Raw genomic sequence first — 27,348 nt, forward strand, 5'->3', positions numbered from 1 at the left:
AACAAATTCATATTCGAGAAACAGAGGAGAACAGTGGGTTCTATCAATTATATATATATATAAAATTGCTCCTTAGCCTGGTTGTACTATTATTGCTTTTGTATACAAGAGTCAAGTTTGCAACATTTTTCAAAATTACTAAAAATGGCAGTGATCTTATATTTATTTGTCGTACTGATTTAATAAAGCATAAAAAAATATATATAATTTTGTAAAAATGTAAATTAAAATAAAATAAAATTGTAAAAGTAATAATAAAAATACTGATATCAAAAATTTCATTTCAATAAACATTATTTTCTAGGTACTAAGACATTTGTTAGCACAAAATATGTACCTATCACGGTAAAATTAATTGTTTTAAAGTTAAAAAATTCGAGCTCTGTTTATCAGGCCATGAGAATTAACTTAGTTTTTGTAAATTAACGAAATTATAAAAAAAGTTTCTGCTAATAATAACGAAAAGAGTACTATTATGTTTTATTTTCGGCCAGTATTTGTTTCTTTATTAGAGTATGGTAGCCCGCATGGATTGAAATATTTGTTATTAATTTAACAATGCAACGCTAGTCTATGAACCCATTAAGTTATTGTATGTAGCACCGATTGGGGCTAAGGCGACGAGGCAGATCATGGCGATCACAAATAATATGATGATTGGTGCATACACTCCTAGTAGATGTTTTCTGAATGTTGAGAACTGTAACACAAAAAAAAAGAAAATTAATGCTTAAAAAAATCCGAATAGTTATTGTACGTTAAATTTCCGTGTTAAATATTTAGTGACAACATGTGACGAAAGAGTAGTGCTATAGTTAAAAAGATGTTCCAACACCAGAAGAATGAAAAAAATGTAGGAGAAAAAGAATTTTTTTTGAACGAACAATTTTCGTCCGTTTAAAAGTTCCTTTCATATAGTTTGTTTTTATTTTATTGTACAGGTAGCGCAATAGAATGTTCATATTTAAAAAATAGATTAAAAAATAAATACAAAATAAAGTAATAACTTAAGTTTATTTTTTAAAAATAACATCATCTAAATGACGATGACGAAGTCGATTAAGCATTTCATTAGCAAAGCCGAGCCTTTTTCTGAAGTCACACTCTTTCAATTCTTGTGTTAATTGCAGCTTGTATGGATGTAGTTTAAAATCTAAGTTTAAAATTAGTTACAAACTTGAATCGCGATAAGTGTAAGACAGATGATCATCTCTTATGAGTAGACAATCGGCGATCTTTTCGTACATACTGCATAACTATCTCAATATTGTCTTTAGTCCTAAAAGTTCTAGAACGACCTTTCACTTTAAACTGAGGTACTAATGTTTAACTTTAAATGACTTTGGCAGGAACATAGCAGGAAATTTTCTGCTCATAATCTGGTTCAGCCCGACTGGGGAAGTACCTTTACAGAAGATCACAGATAAATATTACTGTTTTGAAGCAGTCATGTGTTAGGTTGAGTAAGGTGACCAGAGCTCTAGGAGAGATTGGGAATAGGGTCGGCAACGCGCTTGCCTTGCTTCTGGTTTTGCATGCGTCTATAAGCTACAGAAATTGCATACTATCAGGTGAGCCGTACGCTTGTTTGCCGATCTAGTTGTATAAAAAAAAATTGAACCAGTCTCTTAAACGCTTAAACCATATTTTAATTAAATTAGCACTCGGAGCTTCATTGATTCGACGTAGTCCATCTTCAGAACAATATAGTCGCCTAGTAAAAATGTATGAATGACAGTTTTCGAAGTGTTTCATTGTGGCTAAAACTCCATGAGCGCAATATGCACGTTCTACTGCGCCACCTGTATTACTTATTTAATTATTTCTTTTAGATAAAATTCAGTAGGTACATGTATATACGGGTGTTTTATCGTTGTGAAATTTTGTAATCGATATTTTAAATTGAATAATTGTAGAGATTTTTTTTGTCGCAATATTTTTCGGAATTTCCGTTGAGCTTTAACGTATGCTACTAACTAGCGACCCGCCCCGGCTTTACACGGATACTGATACTAAATATAAATTATGTTATTAAACATATAAACCTTCTTCTGGAATCACTCTATTTACTAAAGAAAACATCCGTTGCGTAGTTTTTAAGATCTAAGCATACAGACAGCGGGAAGCGACTTTATTTTATACTATGTTGTGATTTAATTGAAGGTATTTCTTGGTAAATGATTATAAAAATAAAGCATAATAAATGATTATAAATATTAACCATATCACTAATCACCAGTTAGTATTGTTGAACGACGTATACGAGGAGGATTTAAATTTTTACACTTATTATGGACTAATATAAAAAATTATTGTAAATAAGTATAACAAGATTAGAACAATTATGTAAAGTTTGAGCAAGAAAAAATCCAAAAAGAAAGAAATGAATTTTTATCGCATTGAAGATAAGTAATTAGTTTATCAACAAAACAAATTGCATTTATGTATTGTTACATTTTAGTCAATAATAAAAACAAGATTAATAATATTAAAAGTAAAAAATGTTATTGTCATAATTAAAAGAAAGGTTAAGAGTGATAAGCAAAAAGCTCTAGAAGTTATAAAATATATAGAAAAAGTGATTTTTGTGAATTTCCAAGGCACAAAAGTGATTTATTTGTTTTTTTCATAATTTTACACACCGGCGCGTCTGAACTTCTGTCGACCGCTGTCACTTGTCGGGATTGTCCCATCATGTCTTTCATCGGGAACGAATTCACTCGTCCATTGCTTATCCGACCTTCTGACACGCATACGGTTAGCTAGAATAGTAACACAATAGTGAGGGCCAAGACAAACCAAATTAAACCCATTTAAATTTTGCAAAATTTTGAGTAATTAAGTGGATCCCTTATACATTTTTCAGGATTGTAAATGTGTTAAACCCTTATGGGATTATGTATTTTGTAAGCAGATAGGTGCTTCAATGCTTATCTAGTAGAAGCTAAGCCTTGTTCTATTATTTGGTATATATGTGAATTATATGCAGGTATAAACTTCAGGCAAGAGTTCTTGTTCGGTTATGAACAAGTAATTAAATTAGGGATGATTTTTTATTCCTATATGAGACTCAATGATTGATAATATTTCGGAAAATTTTGGTCTTATTTTTTCGTAAATCGATGGTAGCGAAATCATCTGTGCTCGTTTGGCACTATTGAGTCATCCTCAAGAAAAAGAAAGAGATAAATTGACGTTAACCATTTAGAGGGTAGATTTAAAAAAAATCATCTGCTGATAATTCCAAATAGATCAAATAAAAAATTATAATTGATGGGAAGTTATTATAAACTATTGTGTGTTTGAAACAAGGATTCCAAATACTTTATTCAAATTTGATACTTATAAATACAATTTTTATCTGGGCATTTTTCGATCCAGATAGATTCGAGATTAGATAGAGATTAGAGATTATCTATCAGGATCCCAAATGGAACTTAATATTTTATATCGGAGTTTTTCCACAGGGAATATTTTTGTTTTTTTGGTGTTATCGTGGTTCTTTTTTCTGTAAAATAATTTGTGTAAGTAATTAGATCTCACCGATAGTATGATGTGTGCTAGTATGTGGAATACGACGAAGGCGGCGAGTATGAACACGCTCCAGGAAGGCAGTTGCGCCTTTTGTAAATAAACGGCCAGGAATATTGTTGCGACTGTAGAGATTAAAATATAAGTTTTAAAATATCACATAACAAATGATCTCATAGTTATATGATACACTAGCTGTGGAAGGAAATGGTAAATGGATTATACAACACATAAAATTATTTCTCAATTCTAACCAGTAGTTTCTGAGATTAGCGCGATCAAACAAACAAACCCATCAGCTTTATAATCTAAATATATATATTTAATCTTGTGTCACGATGTCCGTCCGGGCTAATCTACGAAACTACTGGACCGATTTTAATTAAATTTTGCACAGATAATGTAAGTTTGTCCAATTTAAAATATAGGCTAAATTTTATTTCGCTAAATGAGTGCGATTTATTGGAAAATTTAAAAAAATGGCGGTACAAAGATCGCCAGGTCAGCTGGTATTAGCATTCGCGCATTCAGCCTGTATCATCTCGCGGAAGCTGAGAGGAAGGATTGGAGCCTTATCCTCAACCACTTTATTAGAGTAATAGGTACTTCTATGCTGTAAATACTCACTTCCTAAAATATGTGCGGAATTTCCAATAAGCCAATGTAGCCAGTTGAATAACGGGCGGTGTTTAGTACCCGGATGTGGTCTGAAGAAAGCTCCTGTAAGTTAATTTGTATAGTAAAGTACTTTACCGATATAAAAATAATTTTAGACAAATTTAAGATTTATATTTGCATAGAATTCTGTCAAAATTGGTATCGACATATAAGTTTTTTTTTCTATATAAGAACAAATATCTTTCCAGGCGCAACGCCAAGAAATATAGAAAATCAAATAGCAAAAAAAAATGTTTTGTTGGCACGTTTTTAGCGATAAGACCACCTTTTATTTTATTTTAATTATAATGGTAAATAAATATCGATCTATTCACTATTGATGTACCTATATCCTGTAGGGTATATTAATTAGTGTTTTTGAAACAAAGTTTATATTTTTTGCAAATTATTGTAACTATTCCAAAGTCCCTTTTGTATAATACCTAAAGTTATAACAACAAAATCTCACCAATAGGCTGTATAAAGCAGAGAACGACAGTGATAATGCCGGTGATGGCGTGTGGATTGTCTCCTGTGTCTTGCCATCCACCAACTTCTACCAGAATGAGAATGAAGCCCACCATTGTTAGCACCCACGTCAACACCATCAGGATTCTGTGGTACTGCAAACAAATATACGTAAATAAGCCTCATTACTTTATCAAATGTGCGGTTTTCCTTACATTAGTACTAATTGTAACTTTTATTTTATGCAATTTAGTAGTTTTGCTTGAAAATTAATAGAGATTAATAATTTCTTTATATTATCAAGAACTTTCGACTTTAATATATTTATATATTTCGCTTTAGCCTGTAATATCATCACATTTTTCTTAAGGTTAATTGAATTTGATCAACACTGTTCAATTCTGAGAAAAACAAATCTGAATCCCTAGATTTAGATTTATAAAATCTAGAAATTGTCTTTTCATCTATCCCTCTATTATTTCTAGTTTAATTGGGAGTCCTACCCTCGGTAGGTCCGTCTCATTGTCAGAGTTATTGAAGAATAGACAAGAAAAGAAAAGAAAATCCGGGATCCAACAGTTATTTTAAATGTTTAACGGTTGCTAGTAGTTGTTTTGAGGCAAATACTTATAGAACTGATATCAAGTGGTAGCTTAGAAGTGTAAGACTGTAATCCTTGACATTTATTTTTATTTTTATTAGTTTATAATACATATGTTTACTTACGGCAAACCATATATCTTTTCCTCCTAGTGTTTTTCCTACCCATGTCTTTTTGAAATATCTGAAATGAAAATTGACACAAATTTTAAAAAAGCTATATTATAGCTCATAAGGCGGTAGAAATACGAAGCTCTCAAATAGTATGACATGCCTGTTCAGTTAAACAGTCGAAGGAGCCAAAATCAGATAGCAGCCAGGGCTGGATTTAGGGGAGGAACAGGGCTACAGCCCCGGGGCCTCCACAATAGAAAAAAATAAATAAAAATATAGACTAGTAAACACTAGTAAACAACTTTTCCTTTTACACTTTTTTTTATGTTTTGCCTTTAAAAAAATTGTACATTTTATTTGGAAAATAATTTGGGGCCAAGGAGCTTCCACTACTATGTTGCCCCGAGGCGTCCAGACCTCTGAATTCGGCCCAGAAATTCATTTATAATTTATTTTTATTGGCGTAGGGCACAGTAGGTAATATTTTGCTCAAAATAGGGAGTAGTTCATTTGGGGAAATTTCTCATTCTACAGAAGACCATAGCTAAATAATACTGCTTTGAAGCAGTGTTGTGTTCCTGTTGGTGAGTACGGTCACCAGAGCTCCTGGGGGATTAGTGATAGGGTCGGTCGGGTGTAGGGTTGGCAACGTACGTGCAATGTCCCTGGCGTTGCAAATAGTTATAGTATCAACCTATCGTCGGGCGAATCATATACGAGTTACCAGCTAATCATATAAAACACAACCGCTCTGGCGTACTGGTGCGTGCAGTCGCCAAAAACACCGACAGTTTGCGTCTTAGCGTGAGCTTGCGTTTAGACGTCTGTCCTTTTGGGTCTCCCACTGTGCCTCGGAGAGCACGTTAAGCCGTCGGTCCCGGGTGTTATCATAAATATCATGTGGCGATCGTTGTGGGGGATAATAATAATAATAATAATAATAAACCACTTTATTGCAACTAAAGATAGTATACATAACAAACCTTAATTCTAGATACATATAGTGCAATGGGCGATCTTATCACTAAATAGCGATTTCTTCCAGATTACCCAACAGAAAAAAGCTAGCAGTGTAACGGGCTTGCAGAAGAGTAATAAAGTTTAATCAAAATACATATATAAATTTCAACAGACATATCGATGGCTCCTAAGTATACTGAGTCAACTAACAACTTTTGATAATTTAATTTTTTAAGGTATTAATAACATTTACTTCATTTCCTATCTACCTATGTAACAAAAAAATAAAGTTATTAAAAGTAGAGTTGACTCAGTATACTTAGGAGCCATCGATATATACATATGCAACTAAAATACAAAAAAATAAATAAATAAATCTGGTAGTGTATCTGATAGTCCGCATTGGAGCAGCGCGGTGGATCAAGCCCCGACGCTATCAATGGCACGGGAGGCTAGTGGGCAGGGGGATGTATCTGGCAGCCCGCATTGGAGCAGCGCGGTGGACCAAGCCCCGCTGCTCCCTGTCCACGCACTAGAGGTCACTAGAGGCTAGTGGACAGTAGGGCTCACCTGGCCAGCACGACGCCCAGCGAGGCGGCGCCCAGCCACGCGGCCAGCATGCAGCAGCCGTGCAGGCGCAGCAGCAGGCGCGAGGCGGGCGCGGCCGAGCCCGGCGCCGACAGCGCCAGCGCCGCGCCCGACGCCTCGTACGCCACGTCGTGGAAGCCCACGCGGTTCGCGTCTGCGCGCGGAAACGTTCCCATTGCCGAACATATTTATTTATTAACTAGCTGACCCGGCGAACTTCGTATCGCCTAAACTTTATCGTATGGTATTAAAGTTCAAATTGACTTTTAATAAAACAAATCTTTTGTATGGGAGTATAGAAAAGTGTTGTTTTTAGACTTTTTCGGGAAATTTAAATTTTTTTTTTTTTAGAATTTTTCTCTCCGTAAGAACCATCCTCGTACTTCAAGGACTATTTTAAAAAAAGAATTAGCGAAATCGGTCCAACCGTTCTCGAGTTTTGCGCTTAGCAACACATTCAGCGACTCATTTTTATATTATAGATATGTACGATTTTATTTTTGTGCTACCCACACATTAGGAATTCTAAACATTTTTGAATATCATATCAAAAATTTACCGTTTTTTTTTTGTGTCAAATAGGCAGGTATTTGACCACAATCTCACTTGATGTTAAATGACGATGCGGTCGAAGGTGGAGCATGCCTGATTAACAACAGCCTATTCACTCTGGCTTTGAAGGCACCCAGATTGTATCGTTCGGAAAACACAGACGCGGGCAACGAGTTCCATTCCTTACCTGTGCGCATCAGGAAAGTAGTGCCAAAGCGTGTTACCGTTCCAGCGGGGATCGAACCTGCGTCTCCGACTGACCGTGTCGGCGCTCTAGCCAATTAAGCTATGGAACGATGTACCCGCTAAATCGAAATTAATATAATAATATGTATTAAATTTATTTATTTCTTAGGTTTTGATCACTTTTTATTAACCGCTCCCTTCTCTTAGATTAGTCAAGTTTGATGACTTCGGTCGGGCGTCCCGAGACGCACATTTTGTTTTACCCAACTGTCATGGGGCCATAAACTACGTCACACACTAACTGAGGTAGGGGGGCGACGAAGTGGGGCATTATGTGACAATGGTTGGGAAGTGGTCAAAAATTTTGTGATGTTACATTGCAGAATATATCCGTTGTTAGAATTTAAATGGAAATAATATAATGTTGAAACTAATATTGTAAATTAATAATTTCTAGGTATGAAATTCCAAAACTTATTAATAAAGACTGATGATTACATCGATTACGAGCTGATGGTTGCGGGTTTAAAGGTGCTTAATTTCAGGCCAGTTGATATAAATATATAATTATTTCCATTTTTTTTTAAGTGTAACTACGGAGTTTCTGAAGTTTGAAAGGGAAGCTTTTGGAGTTTCAGATTCGGAATTCTTCTTAGCAAAATTTTTTAGTGTTTGAAGGTTTTACAGAATTCTGGCTATTTGTAAATAACTGTAAATTAATTATTATATAGTGTAACACTCACCTTTCATCGAACTACCAGCCAACGCCATCAAAAAGTATTTATTATTCGCTAAATCGAAGGTCTGCCCCCTGACCACGGAGACGGTATCCCTCCTGAATTTGCAATACAACTTTCCTTCTATATTCGAAGATTCTAAAAGCTGCACAATGTCTTGAGGAGAGTCCGACCTTCTAACATATGGTTCAACCTTTGGATATGTCCAAGACGTATGTATTGTGATTCTTCCATTGTCGTTTCTAACGCATTCCACAGCACTATCCTCTCCCATTTTGCTGTCCATGCTCAACCCAGCAGCTACGTATTGAGGGTTGTCAGTTCCTTGAATTTCGAAAGTGTAAATATCGCCAGCCACAAAAACAGCAACGATGGCTTTGCAGTTTCCATTTGGTATGCAGTTTTGCGGAACACCAAAACAAAGTTTGGTGTCTTCGCATCCTTGGTAGATTGGGTCGAGTGTGGTTTGAGTGGGCTTAGGCTGAAATACATAAAAAGTGAATAAAATTTTTGTAAAAATGCCTGAATCAATTTCACAGTTTTCACGTGTGTGATAAGGCAGCTTTTGATACATGTGTATATACATGTGCAACTGTTGATAATTTATAGTTATTAATTATTTTATAATATCAAATCTACTATGTAATGCACACAAATTATTATTATATACTCGGTATGTATGATATGGGGTCCAATGAACTTCACCTCAAATTCAAAAAATATTAAATATTACAGACATTAAAAAATATATTGAATGTTGATTTTGCCCGTTAAAATAAATGTCATGGCTATTAAAGTTATTTATTACGAAAATTATTCGAAAACGGGATATTTACCATGTTTATTTATTTTCGCTTTGCGGTTCTATAATCTATAATATAATATAATATAAATCTTATAAAGTTATTTAATTCAAAAGAATTAAAAAAAAAGTTAGTTTAAAATATTTTTAGCGTCAATCTCACGTAAATGGAGGGGTGGAGTCTAAACTGACCGAAAAATAGCTCACGCGAGTAATAGATAGATTTGTTCTTTTTTTTATTTATTGTCTACATTACGATTTTAATATCTGCGCTAAAGCGCTATTTTTTTGGAGTCTCGAGATATGTTATTTTGACAATCATCCTCATATATGTAAGTATGTCGTGATCTCTCTGTTACCGAAGCCGACAAGGCCAATACTATTATAACATTTAAACTAATTTGAAATAACTGACAATAGTGTACACTAATATTATAATGCTTGTTGAGAGTTTGTTTGTTTGAACACGATAGTCTGAGAAAACAATGGTGTGAGTTGAATTTTTTTTGTTGCATTAAATAATCTAAAATTGTTTTTGTCAACTGTTTACTGTTTTTTTTTTTCTGATTGTTAGCGACGTGTTGTGATTAGTGTAAATGATGCAAGTGCGGAAACGTCCTAATTAACTATAAATCTATACAAATAAATAAAATAGATAAAATACCCGCTTTTTACTAAATGGTTGTGTATACACGGTACATATACCAAAATAACATTTTTTACAATTTTGTCTGTCTGTCTGTCTGTTTGTTCGGTCTAATCTCTGAAAAGGTAGGAGCGATTTTGACGGGTCTTTCGCTGGTAGATAGTTGATGTAATAAGGAGTAACTTAGGCTATTTTTATTTTAGAAACTTATTTATTTTATAACTCTGCGAACTGAACAATTATTTTTTTGTTAAATTCCACGCGGACGAAGTCGCGGGCACAGGTAGTCAATAAATAAAATAAAACTAGGTCACAAAACAAGGTGCCATTATACAGCTAACACATACACACTACGAATAAAAAATATAACCCATTACAAACAAACACACAATGTTTGTCTTCTTTTCGTCTGCAAGAAGCTACGAGCGATCATCATCACTACTTCAGCCTATCGCAGTCCACTGCTAGACATAGGCCTTTACAAATTCGCGCCAAAAATGGTGTGAACTCATGTGTGTTGCCCATAGTCACCACGCTGGGCAGGTGAGTTGGTGACCGCAGGACTGGCTTTGTCGTACCAAAGACTCTGCTGCCCGTCTTCGGCCTCTGTATTTCAAAGCCAGTAGTTGGGTGGTTATTCCGCCATCGGTCGGCTTTTTAACTTCCAAGGTGGTAGTGGAACTTTGTTATCCCTAATCCCTAGCGATAGGAGCGGAGTATTAATGGATAATATTACTCTTTAGAGACATATAAACAATGTAAATTGCACCATATATTATTTCTCAAAATTCTTACAAGATTTGGTTTACTAACCTTGGTCTCCATAATAGTAGGCGGTGCTTGTGTTGGACGCTCTGTTGTAGCGGCGGGCGGGGATGTGGTGATCACGGTGTCCGGTGTGACCACTTCGACTAGGGGAGATTCAACATTTTTCCAGAACGTCGCAAAACTTTGGGCTACAGTCGCTCTGGGAAAGATAGAAATAATTTGAAAACGTTGTTTATTTTCTTGTATTTTTTATTTCTTTTTCCCAAGAGGTCCGGCTGATTTACTCGCCACAGGAACACAGCACTACTTAAGAGTAGAATTATTCATTTTCTTTTAAGTATTTCTATAATTTATAAAAAAAAGAAATAGAAAAATTTCAGCCATAGGCACCGTTTTAGTAAGTATTGAGGAAAATCGCATTACAGTTGTCGGGTTTAGGTACTTCTAATTTGATTTTTTATTTAACAAATGTTTTGTTTTTGGTTTGAATGTTTACTTCTATGTGTGTTACAAGTATGAATTAAATAACACGTCAAGCCGACGGTATTGTTTTTCGTCGTAAACATCTTCTACAGACAAACGCGGTTCCAGCTTTGGCGTCAGGGTGGGGGGCGGGTTCACATAGTTGTGGGCAAGTCACAAGAAGTTATAATTTAATTTTGATAATAATAGATACAGGTAAAAAGTAGGTATTTTATTAATGTATGTAAGTACTGTACCTACTTAAAAATATCTATATTGAGACAAAAAATATTGTTTAACAATTTTATTTAGTGGTCCACCTAGATCCTGGACCCAGCCCAGGCGGAGGTCATGGCCCCCATGAACCCCCCCCCCGGACCCGCCCTTGCCTAAAAGTTATACTTCGTAACGAAATTATCCGGAGTGAAGTAGTTTGGCGAAGGTTTGCCTTCTTTATGACTAGGAGAGTCAGACTTAGCCCAGCAATAGAACATGGATAAGATGTTTCAGTTCTGATTAATAGACATTTTTAAATAAACATCTAATTCAAGACAAATCAGACATTATATAAATTGAAATACTTAAACATTCGTTTGTCTCATAAGGAGTTAATTTGAATTTATACAAGTGTTTTATCCAAGTTTACTTCAGTTAAATATAAGTAGCAAGTCTTTTATGAAGTAATAATGACTTTTAATTGGTGTTCTATATGATATTCTTTGTAAATACATTAATTATACAATTCTTACATCAAATAAAATGTTTTTTTTTACCTTAATCATTAAGTGATTGAGTCATCAACATGAATACAAATCAACACAGAACAAAATGTATAGTAGAATTGGTAAGTGATTATGTTGTATGGTATAAGTAACTACATACATACTGAAATTAAATTAAATATTTTTGCCTTTAAGGACGCTATCACATTTTTCTACAAATATCAGTGTTTTTCACGTACCATTTTAATTAATTAGGAGTCACCCTGAGAGGATATCTTGGTTTTAAATGAAAGATAATATATTCATCTCCGAGTGAGACCATAAAAATTCTATAGCCCCATACAAACTTTTCACACAAATACAGTTTAACCATCACAGAAATCGCAAAAAATTAAAAAAAGACGGGTCTGAATTGGAACCATTATAGCCTAAATACACTGCACTAAGAAAAATAAATACACTAAGAAATTGTTGCTTATTTAGTCCTCTATGCGTAGCGCTAGATATTTTATATAAAAATAAATAATATTTCCATTTATGAGAAAAATAAGAAACGCTCTCAAATTTCTTCATACATTTTTTACAAGTGAACCATCGTCGTTCGTCATTCCGCGCCGAAACGCGCTCATGGAAGCACGGCTGTATCGCTTCAGCGCAAGTAATAATTACGTAAAAAATGAGTTTTTTGTGTGTACTGTGCTTGGACGAAATTGATACTTCACAATCGATTATCTTTGCTATGCATCTGGTTTATATATAATAATCAATACTAATAAGTAATCTTTGCAATTTGTCTTCTTTTCAACCGACTTCAAAAAAAGGAGGAGGTTACTCAATTTGACCGTATATATATATATATATATATATATATATATATATATATATTTTTATGTATGTTTGGAGATAACTTTTTCGTTTATGAACCGATTTTGATAATTCTTTTTTTGTTGGAAAGGAGATATCCCTAGTTTGGTACTATGATAAGGAAACTAGGATCTGATGATGGGATCCCAGAGAAATCGAGGGAAACTTTCAAAAATCGTACGGGTGACTAGTAAATTTAATCATGTTTTCATTAAGTACTATAAAGCACTACTATTTAATAAAGGTCTGGAGTCGATCTGATTGATGATGGAGAAGAAAGATAGTCGAGGGAACTCTTCAACAATTTATAGCAATTACCTGCTTTTTGATCTTAATTCGTTTCTATTGATGAGAACTTTGCACCTGTATTAGTTATAAGTGCCATTACAGTCTGATGATGGAGACAAAAGATAGTCGAGGGAACTCTTTAACGATTTATAGCAATTACCTGCTGTTTGAACTTAATTCGTTTCTATCGATGAGAACTTTGCACCTATATGAGCTACAAGTGCCATTACAGTCTGATGATGGAGACGAAAGATATTCGAGGAATTACCTTCTGTGTGGTCATCTGTGTCACAGGACCAGGTTTGATGATGGAGCCCATAACCACTCGAGGGAATTTCTCAACAATTTACAGCAGTTACCTTTTACTGTTTGACGACCGCTTTGATATAATGGTGCATGTGCCGCGTCGGCGGCGCCTAAACACTGACAGTCGCGGGTTCAATTCCCGCTTGGAGTGGATATTTGTGTTTATACAAATATTTATTTTCAGTCTAGTTGTTAATCCTTGTGGTTCTCCCAACCTAGCCTCGGAGAACACGCTGGCTGTCAGTCCCGGTTGTTATTACGTGCACCTGATAGCGAACTTTACTCATAGTATGTCGACGCGTTAGCGCAGCGGTCACAGCACTGGCTGTTGCGCTGGCGTTAGTGGGTTCAATCTCCGCGCAGGACAGACATTTGTATTGGCCATATAAGATGTTTGTCATGATCTGGGTGTTTGTGCTTGTGTATTGTGTATGTTTCCGGACCCCCGACACAAGAGAAAAAGCATCCTTGTTAGGTCTACTCATCACTAAAAATTGTAAAATAAAATAATTTTTAACAAAAAAAACCGACTTCTAACAGGAAACTAAAAAGTGAAAAATAAACTTACTTAGTTCAAAGTAATTCGTATTTTGATTTAGTTAATCAGAAATGATTAAATAAATATTTTATAATATTGAAGAAGTTTCCTGTTTGAAGTCGGTTTTTTTTTGTTAAAAATTATTTTATTTTAAATTTACATTCATCATCATCATCATTGTTCCGTTTGCAGAGTTATAAAATAAATAAATTTCTAAAATAGAAGCAGCCTATGTTACTCCTTATTGCATAAGATATATCCCAGTGAAAGTACCGTCAAAATCGGTCCACCCGTTTCAGAGATTAGCCGGAACATACCGACAGACAGACAGACAAAAATTGGAAAAATGTTATTTTGGTATATGGACCGTGTATACATCCGTATGCATTTAGTAAAAAGCAGTATTTTAATATAACTAAAGGACACTCCAATTTTATTTATTTGTATAGATTGTTTACGTAAAATATGTTATGTTTATATTATTATAATGTTAAAACTATAATAATATAACTTAAAATTGTATGTGATTTTGAATTATAAAAATAAGCGTATTATTATCTATTATATTTTAGTACCTGGGTGACCGAGCCTAGCTCGGTATTTTTAGTAAATCGTGTTTTTTGGAATTCATATTTAAATTCGAATTACATATTTATAAAATATGAATAATATTTTTTTTAAAATAACGAGTGCAATTAAAAAAAGGAAAAAAAAGACATCGTCATAAACAGAGTAGGGGAGAGGTTCCGTGAATAGTAGGTACTTAGTAACAGTTACCAAGTTCGACTTTAAACTTACAACTAAATTTACTAATTACCAGTAAAATTAAAAATTAATACTTTCAAGTACCAAGATTAGTTACGTCGGTAGAAAATCGAGCAGATAGCGGTATCAATGTGTGCGTACGCGTAATGTTATTGTGTTGCGATTTAAATACCTAAACTTGAGCGAGTGAAAAATGTGATAGCGTCCTTAAACGATTGGAAGGCGTTTAGGCTACAGTAACTGCTTACCATTATGCGGACTGTAAATGTGTTTACCACCACAGTAGTAGGGTAGTTTCTTTGATACATTGTCTTGACAAAAGCGAACAAAAAAAAGAGTGTGCTTAAGACCACACGACTGAAGCAAGACTTCCGCACAATAGGCTTGCGTCTTAGATATACGAAACGTAACTGGCTATGAGAGAAAGAGAGAAAGAAAATGAGTGCTCGCACCTCTCTCTCTTTGCCCCGTTCGCCTCGCTCGATCAAAGTTTTCGTAACGCTCGTCACGCATTCATCAGCTTATTGCCCAAGTCAAGCGTGCGTAAAAAAGTTTTACTTAAAAAATATGTATCCAGTCAGTAGTCGCTGGGAAGTTAGGCGCGTATCTATAATAATATTATAAAAAGGTAAAGTTTATAACTTTGTTGGTATGTAGGGGGTAATCTTCACAAATACTAATCGGATCATTAAAATTCTTTCATTAACAGAAAGCTACACTATTCAGGAGTGACATAGGCTATATTTTATTGTAATTGAAAAAAAAATTCAGTAAATAAAAAAAGATAAAAATATAATATCAAAATGGTAATTAAACTAGCGCCATCTATCGCTATTAGAAAACAATTTATTAGTCTTTCGACGTTATTAATTTAGTCTTATTTCAGTCTATCGACGACGTTTTCTCGATTTTTGATAGATGGCGTTGGAGCAACATATTATTTATTTAAGTGCTATAAAATTTGTTCTTTAAAGTATGTTATTTGGTTAATATAATAATAATTAACGCCCAACGAAGTGGGCACAGATCGGCTAGTATACATATAAATACATTAGAACTTCTAACAATGTGTTTATTCTAAAGCGATCAACGTACCTATTGTTGCGGACCGGTTCTCTAGGTCACAACACAACAGCGGCATTTATTACGAGATTGCAAACAATTACATCGGACTAATATGTATTAAGATTTGTGAATGATCCGTAACATCATATATTAAGATTTATGAATTATGCGTAGCATTATTATTATGAAAGAATATATTTTTGATATTATTGTTGATTCCTGTGTTTGTTTTTGAAGAAGAACTTCTTTACGCACGCTTGACTTGAGGAGTAGCTGGTGAATGCGTGACGAGAGCGTTAAAAAATATGTGATCGGGCGAGGCGAACGGAAGTTGAGAGGGAGATATAAGTTAGTGAAGATAGAAAGAGAGAGAGAGAGAGAATTACGTTTCGTAAGTTTTTCAGTCGTGTGGTCTAAATCACACTCGTTTTTAATTTGTAAACTACGAGTAGCTTATTTAGATTAGGTACAAGCTTCTGTCTTTTCGGTTTTCTAGTATTAAAATAACGTGTAGGAGGCGCATTAAGTAGCGCCTCCTACGCACCCCCGTTCGTCGCCTGCGGACGGAGGCCTCGTCGGCGGCCCACTCTCTCATCCGCTCATCATTCTCTTTCTGGGACATTACTGTCTCGCAGAAGGAGACCATCGCCTTCCAGGACTCGTCGTCGCCGATCATCGCGGTGATGACGCTCGGCAGTGACAAGTCCCCTCCGAGGACTGTCGTCAGGTCGCGACGTAGCGCCGCCCATCTCGGGCACACCTCGAGATTGTACTGGGCCGAGTCCACCGCCGCGCCTCTAATATTAGTATAGATTATTTTCTTACCTGAATTCAATCCCTCCCAAGAAGTCGTTTGGGGCTTGCCACGTGAAACTGAGGGGAGGCTTCTCCTCAGGGTTGGTGTGAGTGACGGTGTCATTGTTTCCGCGGCAGCTGGTGATCTGAGCGAGATCGCTGCTCGGAACCTTGGTGAATTTACCGACTATTTTATCTGTATCCTGGAAATAAATAAATTTATATAAATACAAATGAATTGTTAAAATGTATTTAATGTATAAATTCCATACAATTATTGCATCAAATTGAACAAAATTTTTTGGGTATTCGTTATTGTCAAGACGATATTTGTAAAAAAGAAAAAAAAAAAACACAAATTTTACCTCTTTATAATATTAAATGGATTTTTTTAATAAGTACATATTTGAGTCGGATCGAGTCCAGAACCCTAGACAAAAGTCAGGATCACTTTCAACTGCACCGATGAATTAATTTGGCAACGGAAATTGAAACGAATTATATACTGTTTCGAATTTATTTCTATACGTTATACGTGACGTGTTGTTCTATTTACATATAATTTATGTCGTTTATAATGTTCCTCAATAATAAGGCTTTTAAAATTAAATTTAAGTATATGGTGTAATCGTTAGAGCCATCTAAGACGTAAACCCGTCTTAAAATAGTTAAATAGTCTCAGTTTTAATCTAAAAGAAACCATCATTTTTGTATATGACTACTAGCTGACCCAACCACGCGTTGCTGTGGCTCAGTAGTTATAAGTTATTAAAATATATGTAAAGTCTATATTCAAACGTGTTATCTATAATCTAGAAATAGAAATACTGCACCATCTACCGGATATCTGTGCAATTTAGATGCTAGGCCGCCATCTATTAGGATTTTACAGAAGTGACCAATAAATACACACTAAAGTCGTATAATAAACATTTAGTTTGCAATAACAAATATTGAGACAATAATTGACATAAAAACTACCCTCCCAAGTTGGACAAATTACAGGTGCTTACAAAATTTGATAAAAATTGGTTCAGTAGTTTCGGAGTTTATCGTTAACATACATCGTGACACGAAATTTATATATATAGATGTTGGCAAAGATGCGTACGGCTTCGGGTGATGGTAGAAGTTAACGTATTCTATAGACGAGATGTAACAACGCAAGCGCCTTACTAGCCCTAACCCTGTCCTCCCCAGAAGCTCTGGCTACCCCACTCTTCACAGGAACACAAAACTACTTGAAAACAGTATTATTTAGCTATAGTAATTTGATTATACATTTATTTTTATATATTGTATATATATAGTATTATAGTAAATAAAGTAATTAATTCCTCGTTTTTATATGTTTACAATCAGTGTAAGGTAGTTATTGAGACTATGAATATTTTTATCGTCGTGAGTTTTTGTTTGTACAAAAATATAGTCTTTGATTTATATAATTATGTATATTTTAACATTGATGAAAAATTTTGTTTTCGTAAAAATCACCTGTCACTTAATATATAATAAATAAATAAATACGAGTAGAATATATGTCACAAAAACAGCAGATGACTTAATTAGCAATTTAAAAAAGTAATTTTTAATTAATTACAGTTAATACGAAGGTAATTAAAAACTGCATAGTTATCAGTTCCAGTTTGATAAAGGCAAGACTGATTAGGGCAACATTTTTTCTTTTAATTTATTTATATGTAAAATAATAAACAACATAAGGGATCGCCCATGGCATAAGTCACACGGAATTTTACTGTTTTGAACCCCCATGTCACACTAAGTCTTATCTTCAGTGACCCCATAACAAATGTTACGCCACGAAAGCTAGTCCGTCTTTCCATAAATGATTTCGTAATTAAATAGCATACAGATTAATAACTAGCTGACCCCGCAAATGTTGTTTTGCCATATATGTTATTAACCCCATTAATCCCCCCCCCCCTTATAATTTAGGGGTATGAAAAATAGATGTTGGCCGATTCTCAGACCTACCCGATATGCCCACAAAATTTTATAAAAATCGGTCGAGCCGTTTCGGAGGAGTTCAATGTTTAACACCATGACACGAGAATTTTATATATTAGATTTAATTTTTATTTGAAAAAGATTTTCCCCTTGTCCTATCTTGTCACGCTAAACAAGGACCACTCTCCCCGTCGTTTGCGAACGTACTGAAAACACTTAACAAAAAATTTTTTTGCGTGGTTTCGGAAAAAAAGGAATATGCTGCATAAAACTATTCCTTGTAAGTGGAGAAAAATCTAGTTATATGATCTGTGGCATATATAATTTTTTTTTACAAGAGATTTCTTAAGCTTACCTGTATTCCTCTAGCTTGTAAAATGAATCCGCCGATTGGAGCTGGAGCCCCAAAAGGACTACTAATAGTGACGTTCAAGACATCTCCTTGTCTGACTTGGGAGGCAGAGGTAAATATGGCATACGGAGGTACTGACGTTTGCGCTTGGATGTCGCCGTGTCTTGGTGTTTGGTCGTCGCAGGCCTGGAATAAAAATAAAAAAATACAATTTTACTATATTTTTAATATATTTATATGTGTTGAGTGATCACACAATTTTGTTGAGTAGTGCTGAAGCGTAATATGGAGAACACGATTTTAAAAGACGTCTATTATATATTATCATAATAAAAATAAAATAAAAGCCTCACACTCAACATCCCCCATTAGGACTCACTCCATTGCCGGGTGTTCCGAAACACAATTCACACACAAAATCTAGACTACGGTAAGCACCTGTATGGCGTACATGTTTGCCAGTTATGGAGATCTAGCCCGCGGTCGCTACGATAACAGCCAGTGCTGTGATCGCTGCGTCAACGACAATTTACACATCACGTGTTTATATTTAATCAATAATCTTGAAAATTTCCCGTTAACCATATTGAATCAATAATTTATTAGAAATAGTTTAAGAGAGCGGTGTTAGAAGAAACTGCTTTAAGAAGTTCCGGTGAAGGGTGAATGAGTCAGAACAGAAAGTAACGTTAGCTTAAAATAGAATACCATTGTTGCTCACGATTCTAGTTTTGTGACTATGTTTACTGTATAATATCTTAATCCAATATCATAATATAAATATCATATCAAAGCATAACAAAAAAAACTTAGTTTTTTATAGACAACCTACAATTTTTACTGATTTCAATATTTCTATAATTGGCCAGATAGATGTTTGTCGTCATCTTGGGGTTTGTGCTTGTGTTATCTGTTTCCGAACCCCCGACGCAGACGAAAACACTACTGGGGGCTGTTGAGTCTTGTCTGTTTATTTTCTTTACTTGTGTCGAATTCAATTCTAATTATATAAATAAATAAAAAAAAAACAATTATTGCTACAAATGGCAGGTTTATATTTACAAGCAAAATTAAAATCAGTTTCAAAATTTTACTGTTATTGATAACGTGTTATATTAAATAATACTTTATTTTTTGTCATTAAATATATAATTTATGCGTTATAAAGTTTTTTCGCATTTAAATATTATAACTGTTCTTACCAAAGGCGGCGCCCCTGAGCCATACTGTTGGCATATTTTTACGAATGATAATACCGCTATCAGTATTAACTTTATACTTCTTTTTCTTCGCAGCATTTTTATTTATAGCTGAAACAAAAAATAAAACTTGTTACTTGGTGTTGTAAGGTTAAGTAGTTATGTAAAAACCATTAAAAGATATATTTTGTAAATTGATGCAACCATTGTTTTGTTTACTAATAAAACAAAATAATTCAATATCCTGTATATTGTTTTCTGGAGGTGGCCACGTTGAACATTTATTATAAATTTTAAAAATATTACCTAAATGATTATGATCTTGTTCTTACTTAAAAGCTTAAAACTTTTCTTATCCAACCAACACAATAGGTTTCCAGGATTTTCTAATCATTAATTAGCCTTAGGAGTGATAAAAAACTTTTTTTAATCAATAGGCTAATTTTAAGAATTCTCCACCTTGCTGTCTTTGAAGACCGATTTTAGCCAAATTTTCCATATTAAGTACGGTTTTTTTATTATTATTATGAAAGCTGAGAGTCTGGCGCATTTTTAAGACTAACTAAGAAATCATAAGGTCACCTGTTTAGATTTTTAATTTAAAGTTGAAAATTTAAGTCCTAATTCACGGAACGTAGATTTTTGACTTTAGACCAACATTTTCATAACTTTCATCAAAGCTACGAAGCTGATTATTTTATGCATAAAAGTACAACTTATGCGAATTCAGATGCAAAAAATAAAACTCTAAAAAAAACATTTTTTTTTTTTAGAAATTTTTTTAAGATGGTCAAGTCGAAATTTCTCATAAAATCGAAAAAAATTCATAACTCCTAAACTATAAAAAATCGCGTAACATACATGGGGGTGATTCGGATACCCCACAACATACCGGACCTAATTTTTTTTTATGACGTCAAGTGATCGGCCACCCTGTATATTATTGAAGTGAGAAATCTTTGTTCATTAAAGACCTTAGGGAGAAATATATAGGCTATAAATACATCACATTATTGCACATAACATTTATACAAATAAATGAAATTGGAGTGTCTGTTTTTAATATTAAAATCCTTAAAAGCGGGTTTGCCCAGAGAATCGGCATAGCGATTCAACGGGGAAATGCTGCCAGCATTCTTGGCACAATTCCACGCGGACATGATTTATACCTGTGCTGTGTGGCTACGGCACTAAAGAATTTAGCCACCCCCTCTCTTCCCGTGGGTGTCGTAAGAGGCGACTAAGGGATAACAAGGTTCCACAACCACCTTGGAACTTAAGAAGCTGACCGATGGCGGGATAACCATCCAACTGCTGGCTTTAAATACACAGGCCGAAGACGGGCAGCAGCGTCTTCGGTGCGACAAAGCCAGTACTGCGGTCACCAACCCGCCTGCCCAGCGTGGTGACTATGGGCAAAACACATGAGTTCACGTTATTTTTGGCGTAAACTTGTGGAGGCCTATGTCCAGCAGTGGACTGTATAGGCTGTAATGAAAAAAAAAATGATTTATACCAAAACTATCTGTAAATATTTAGTTCTTAAGTCGTGAATTGTAAATATGTATAATGTTTAGCATTAAAATTAATTTATGTTTAAAAAAAAAACCCGTTTTTTATTAAATTTATATCCATCCGCTTCCGCATGCGCTTTTTATTATATGTATATACCAATATAACATTTTTTACAAATTTTGTCTGTCTGCCTGTTTGTTCCGGCTAATTTCTGAAACGACTGGACTGATTTTGACGGGACTTTCACTGACAGATAGCTGATGTAGTAAGGAGTACTACTTTTATTTTCGAAATTTATTTATGTTATAACTCTGCGAACTGAACATTACTTTACTACTTTTTTGTTAAATTTCACGCGGACGAAGTCGCGGGCACAGCTAGTCATAAATATGAGCTGAATTTTCAACTATCAGCCTATCTGGCATATATCATCATATATAAGGTATATTATGATTACGTATTATTTGTAGTACTTGGTATGTTACCTGTTAATTTCATTGAGTAAAAGAGTCAACATCTGAATGACGTATACGGAAGGTCATGCAAGAAGTGAAAGGATATGAACCAAATGTTTGACCTTGAGCGGTTTGCAGTTGTCGTAACGTCAATAAGTGTGTGTAAATGTGCGTTTAAAGTACCTATATTTTAAACGCAAACTGTCACATACTCGCTAATTAAATAAATATTCACATGTATAATGTAAATTTTTGCTTTAGCTGCGTCGCAATGCTTCAAAATATAAGTAAATCGCAGTCAATATGAACACTTTTGATTCAACATGAATTTACACGATTATCTATCTTCCTATATAATTAAGAGCCATTTCACAATTTTACGCTCTGCAAGTTTAGGTAAATTTGGTCGCATCGCGCGAGTCGTACGAGCCGCGCGATCTTTGTGCTAGTAAATATAGTGTGACAACCAAAAGACCATCTTGATCATTTTCTAATGTATAATAAAAATTAATAACTATGGTATAAAATGTTTTTTACATAATTAATTTGTTAAAAATTTCAAGTATGTTATATAACAACAGTCAATAAATTTAAAATAAAAATAAAAAATCAATTTTATGAAACAAATTTTTAAGCTGTTGCATAGCTTCTATCGCGGGCCTTGAGCGCGGGGACCGAATCCAGAAATTCCGTAACGAAAAAAACCTCACGCTCCCCACTCCGACGGGCACGGAGGTGTGGCTTGAAGGCCATGCATCGTCTAACGTCGTTTCAGTTCGGCAGTCTTCGACACGGCGTTGTGTGCGTGCGTTAAGTCGCAAACTTATGTTTCTTATTTCAGTTATCATAAACCTATAGTTTCAATGATAAATATTCCTGAATAACCAACAGCTACTGTAAGATAATAAAACCCACATGTATTGTAAAATAATAAAAATATTTTAAACAATATTAACTTTTTATTTATTTAATAAAAGAAAAAAAAATTGTTTTCTTATCGGTCACCACGCTCAAAAAGTGTAACTTGAATTAATATCAAAGAAAAAGAAATACTGCATAAAGAAAATAAATAAATAATTATAATTGCATAAGTTGATACAAAATGCTATGCAAAGCTTTACCGCGGCAGTCCCCGAGTGCCACACGTTATTTTTTAAATTGATTTAGTTTTTTCAGTTTACGAATGAATCTAATATTTACGATATGAATAAAATAACATTTTATGACATCGACACCGACAAACATATTAATTAACAAATAACAAGACAAACATATTGAAATGCCTATTTGTATTGATAATGTGAGAAAAGAAAATTAAATTATACATTTGTTTACAGAAATTATCATTATATTATTTTACAGTCATTTTCGTAATATTATGTTTATTGTATTTATATTTTATTATGAAAGTATCAAATGCGGTTTATCCGCTATAACAACAGGCGCTTGGCGCGTGTGAGCGAAAGAGACGGCTGCGCAGAATTTGGCGCTCGACTGATTTACTGGGCTTGATGTGTGGTAATATATACTATCTTTTTATAATTTAATATAAAATGTATTAAAAATGATTACATCTTTTAATTATTATTTTTTTGTATTCCTTAATGATGTAAGTTTAATTTGATGAAGATAGTTCGTCAAAATTTCTTAGTTTTCTAAGAAATATATCGCTTTTAAAATTGTACTTATTTGGAAAATATTCGTAACTTTAATTTTTTTTTTATCGTTTAATAGAGATACAAATGGAATAAAAATCTGTGATAGTCCGCAACAAAATTATATTCCACATATTACGATATTTTTTTAAAACGGTTTCAACGTAGAGGTTATTGAAAAGTAGGACTTCAAAGTATACATTGCGACCGTTTACCCAGGGAGGAGGCTGATGAAAAGGTTAATAATTTTATACACATAATATAAATCAAAATTCTGATCTGACTATCGACTACAACAAAGGTTGCTCTATTATATTTCAAGAATATAAATTACATTATTGCATCCAACACTGAGATTAACGACGTCAAAATATTACAATTTCGCGGATTGTTACCGATTTTTGTGAAATGGCTCTTAATACGTGAAGCAAAAGCTTTGTACACCTTTTTATGAAAATTACGGATGGATGAGTATGAAATTTCGCACACTTGTAGTTTATGTAGAGAAGGAGTGCAGAATACAAATATGTTTTTTTTTTAATTATGCCTAAAGATACATAAATCAATTAAAAAAAAAACATTACACATACTACCATATTTTTGACAAACATCGCAAATATCGCAAGTTTCAAATTAATAATAGCATAAAGTCCCGTAGAATCAAGTGTTATTATTAGTAAATCACTTTTATCAATATACTCACTTTCTCGTTTATTTCAAGTTTTTACGAAATTTAGCACGTAATGTTATTAGTGCGCTTTATGTAACAAACAATTTACAGTAATAATGCAATAATAATACGACCGGTTTTATACACGTACGTAAGTCTCCCGAAACCAGTATGATCAGTAGCATTATTAATAATTTTTACTCTAGAGTGTGTTTATGCTGTGTGGTTACGGCATTGTAGAATATAGCCACCCCCTCTCTTCCCGTGGGTGTCGTAAAAGGCGACTAAGGGACAACACAGTTCCACTACTACCTTGGAACTTAAAAAGCCGACCGATGGCGGGATAACCATCCAACTGCTGGCTTTGAAATACACGGGCCGAAAACGGGCAGCAGCGTCTTCGATGCGACAAAGCCAGCCTTGCGGTCACCAACCCACCTGCCCAGCGTGGTGACTACAGATGAGTTCATGCCATTTTTGGGCGTGAACTTGTAGAGGCCTATGTCCAGTAGTGGACTGCGAAAGGCTGATGTGATGATGATGATGATGATGAGTAGGCAGTAAAAATACTTTATTACAAAAGTAATATATACGATTTTTATGTTAATAAGTATTACATATTTGTATAAGTCTTAAAGACTTATATGTTTTATCAAACAAAAAAGAAGGATGAGATTTGAATTAGGTTCGCCAAATAAATAATTAGTAGCTAGCTCGTATTTTATAATTGATTTGTATGTATACATTTTATTATTTTTTTGTATTTAATACTTTCCTGCTGTAGCTACAACTAATACATAGAAATTATTTAGTCAATATAATTTCACGGCTCGTCTGGCAATAAATCGGAAAAAATCGTAAAAAAATCGGATAAAATCGTGTCTGGCTCACATTTGCTACACACACAGGCGCATTATGTAAATTGTTGTAATCACACAAATAAAATTAGGAGTACGGTTTGTGATTTACATTTCCGTTTGTTTAAAATTAGACAGGTCCAAATTTGAAAAAAAAAATTGTAATAGGTACTACATATAAAGGCTTCAAAAGCACTTATGAATCTTCATTGTATAAAATATATAATACATAGTACGGTAAATGTGCGCTGAGCAGAGCTGACAAGATACTCAGCAGTTACTTTTAAAAATTCGATTAAGTACAAAATACATTATAGATGAATAGTTTGTAAAAAATAATTATAGATGAATAGTTTGTAAGGTAACACCGCATTTGTGTTAAAATTTTTAAGGTATATTATTTATGTTTTACATCCTAGCCCGAAAATCGATAAATAATAATGCTTTCAAGCAGTGTTGTATTCCTGTGGTGGGTAAAATGACCCTGCAACATTAGAATCATCGCAAGCGCGATGCTGATCCCCGACCCTCCCCAGAATAATTGTGTTTGCTCGCAAACGAAAAAAAAAAACCGACTACAATTACATCGACGAGTAATACAACGTAGATCGACGAAAAAATAGTCAAGTTACTACGCGTTATCAAAGATTACTCAAAAAGTAGTTATCAGATCTCAATAAAATTTATATGTGACCACATGACAAACATCAGCTTTCGATTAAATTAAAAATTATTAAAATCGGTACACCCAGTAAAAAGTTATTGCGGATTTTCAAGAGTTTCCCTCGATTTCTCTGGGATCCCATCATCAGATCCTCGTTTCCTTATCATGATACTAAATTAGGGATATCTTCTTTCCAACAAAAAAAGAATTATCAAAATCAGTACACCCAGTAAAAAGTTATTGCGTATTTTCAAGAGTTTCCCTCGATTTCTCTGGGATCCCATCATCAGATCCTGGTTTCCTTATCATCGTACTAAACTTGGAATATCTCCTTTCCAACAAAAAAATAATTATCAAAATCGGTACATCCAGTAGAAAGTCATGCGGTATAATACAACGTAGGTCGACGAAAAAAGCGTCAAGTAAAAACGCATTATTAGATATAACTCGAAAAATAGTTGTTAGATCTCAAATAAATTTAAATGGGACCAATTGGCACACACCACCTTTCGATTAAAAAAAAATTGTCGAAATCGGTCCACACGGTCAAAAGTTCTGATGAACATACATAAAAAAAAAAAAAAAAAATACAGTCGAATTGAGAACCTCCTCCTTTTTTGGAAGTCGGTTAAGAAGTGGCTATCTTACTCACTACAAGAACATAATGCTACTTGAGAGCAATATTATTTATTTGATGATGAACATAAGTCGCTTAACGTGCAATGGAATGGGCTATGCTTAGGGTTTCTCTCAAAGATAGGATTAGAAATGAGTCTATCCACGAGAGATTGAAAATAACCGACATAGCCCACCGAATTAGCGAGGTAAGTGGCAGTGGGCTGGTCACCTGTGTCACGGGACCGATGCCGTTGTAGGCTGGATGAGGCCTGTGGAAAACCGGGATGTCTGGTGCAACTTGGGGAGGTCTATAAACAGCAGTGGACTGCATAGGCTGAACTGACTGACTGACTGACTTACAAGTATAACTTGTAACCATAAATATGTTACAGGTTAAGCCGTTTTTGCAAAGTCACGATGATATTAAATTTAGTTTTACTATATGTCACTCAAGTAAATAATTTAGTCGATAATGTTATGCTTATTTCGGCTTGTTTGAATATACTCGTAAAATTAAGATGTGGATGGATGATAGCTGATTGACATTCTATGTATATAAATTTGTTATTCATTATAATACCATTGTCCATGAATCATGAATCTCAAATACATTTGATTTTTCTGCCAATTGATTTGTGTATTTATTGACTATTGGAATACTGTTAAAAATATTTGTAAAACCAGCTGCCCGGATAGACTTCTTTCTGTCGAAAGTTTAGTAAAAATTAATTAGCCGAATTGGTCGAGCCATTCTCGAGTTATGCGCTTAGCAACATTCATTTTACCACGCTTTTTTATTTATATAGAAGAAGATTACAAACATTTTACAAAACAGAGGTTGGATAAAATTGTAAATCGATGTTTACCATTGCGAAATTATGAAACTATTCTAGTAATTTTTTCAAAAGATGTCAGAAAATTTAGAAGGATGTGTTGTTGTTTTATGATTTTATGTAAAAAGCCTACACGGAACTGTTCGTC

The 27,348-nt window shown here is 34.1% G+C and overlaps 1 protein-coding gene across 1 annotated transcript; it reads right to left on the bottom strand.

The window, feature by feature from the left end:
• Positions 1-443: 443 nt before the first annotated feature.
• LOC123664571 (putative ferric-chelate reductase 1 homolog) lies at positions 444-20,038 on the bottom strand. The gene is made up of 12 exons (XM_045599097.1): positions 19,937-20,038; positions 18,738-18,920; positions 16,445-16,617; positions 10,655-10,808; positions 8,400-8,874; positions 6,901-7,072; positions 5,383-5,440; positions 4,658-4,811; positions 4,159-4,251; positions 3,544-3,656; positions 2,643-2,762; positions 444-700 (listed from the first exon to the last, which is right to left on the bottom strand). Exons 1-12 carry the CDS (start codon positions 20,030-20,032, stop codon positions 572-574), a joined length of 1,920 nt encoding a protein of 639 aa, XP_045455053.1. The 5' UTR covers positions 20,033-20,038; the 3' UTR covers positions 444-571.
• Positions 20,039-27,348: the final 7,310 nt, after the last annotated feature.

The sequence above is a fragment of the Melitaea cinxia genome, chromosome 22, assembly GCF_905220565.1.
Source record: "Melitaea cinxia chromosome 22, ilMelCinx1.1, whole genome shotgun sequence".
Taxonomy (NCBI): domain Eukaryota; kingdom Metazoa; phylum Arthropoda; class Insecta; order Lepidoptera; family Nymphalidae; genus Melitaea; species Melitaea cinxia.

Coding starts and splice junctions, on each gene's coding strand:
- LOC123664571 (XM_045599097.1), bottom strand. CDS start 20,032: ATGCTGCGAAGAAAAAGAAGTATAAAGTTAATACTGATAGCGGTATTA. Junction 4,812..5,382: donor GAAAAGATATATGGTTTGCC/GTAAGTAAACAT, acceptor ATTTGTTTGCAG/TACCACAGAATCCTGATGGT. Junction 4,252..4,657: donor CTGCTTTATACAGCCTATTG/GTGAGATTTTGT, acceptor ATTAACTTACAG/GAGCTTTCTTCAGACCACAT.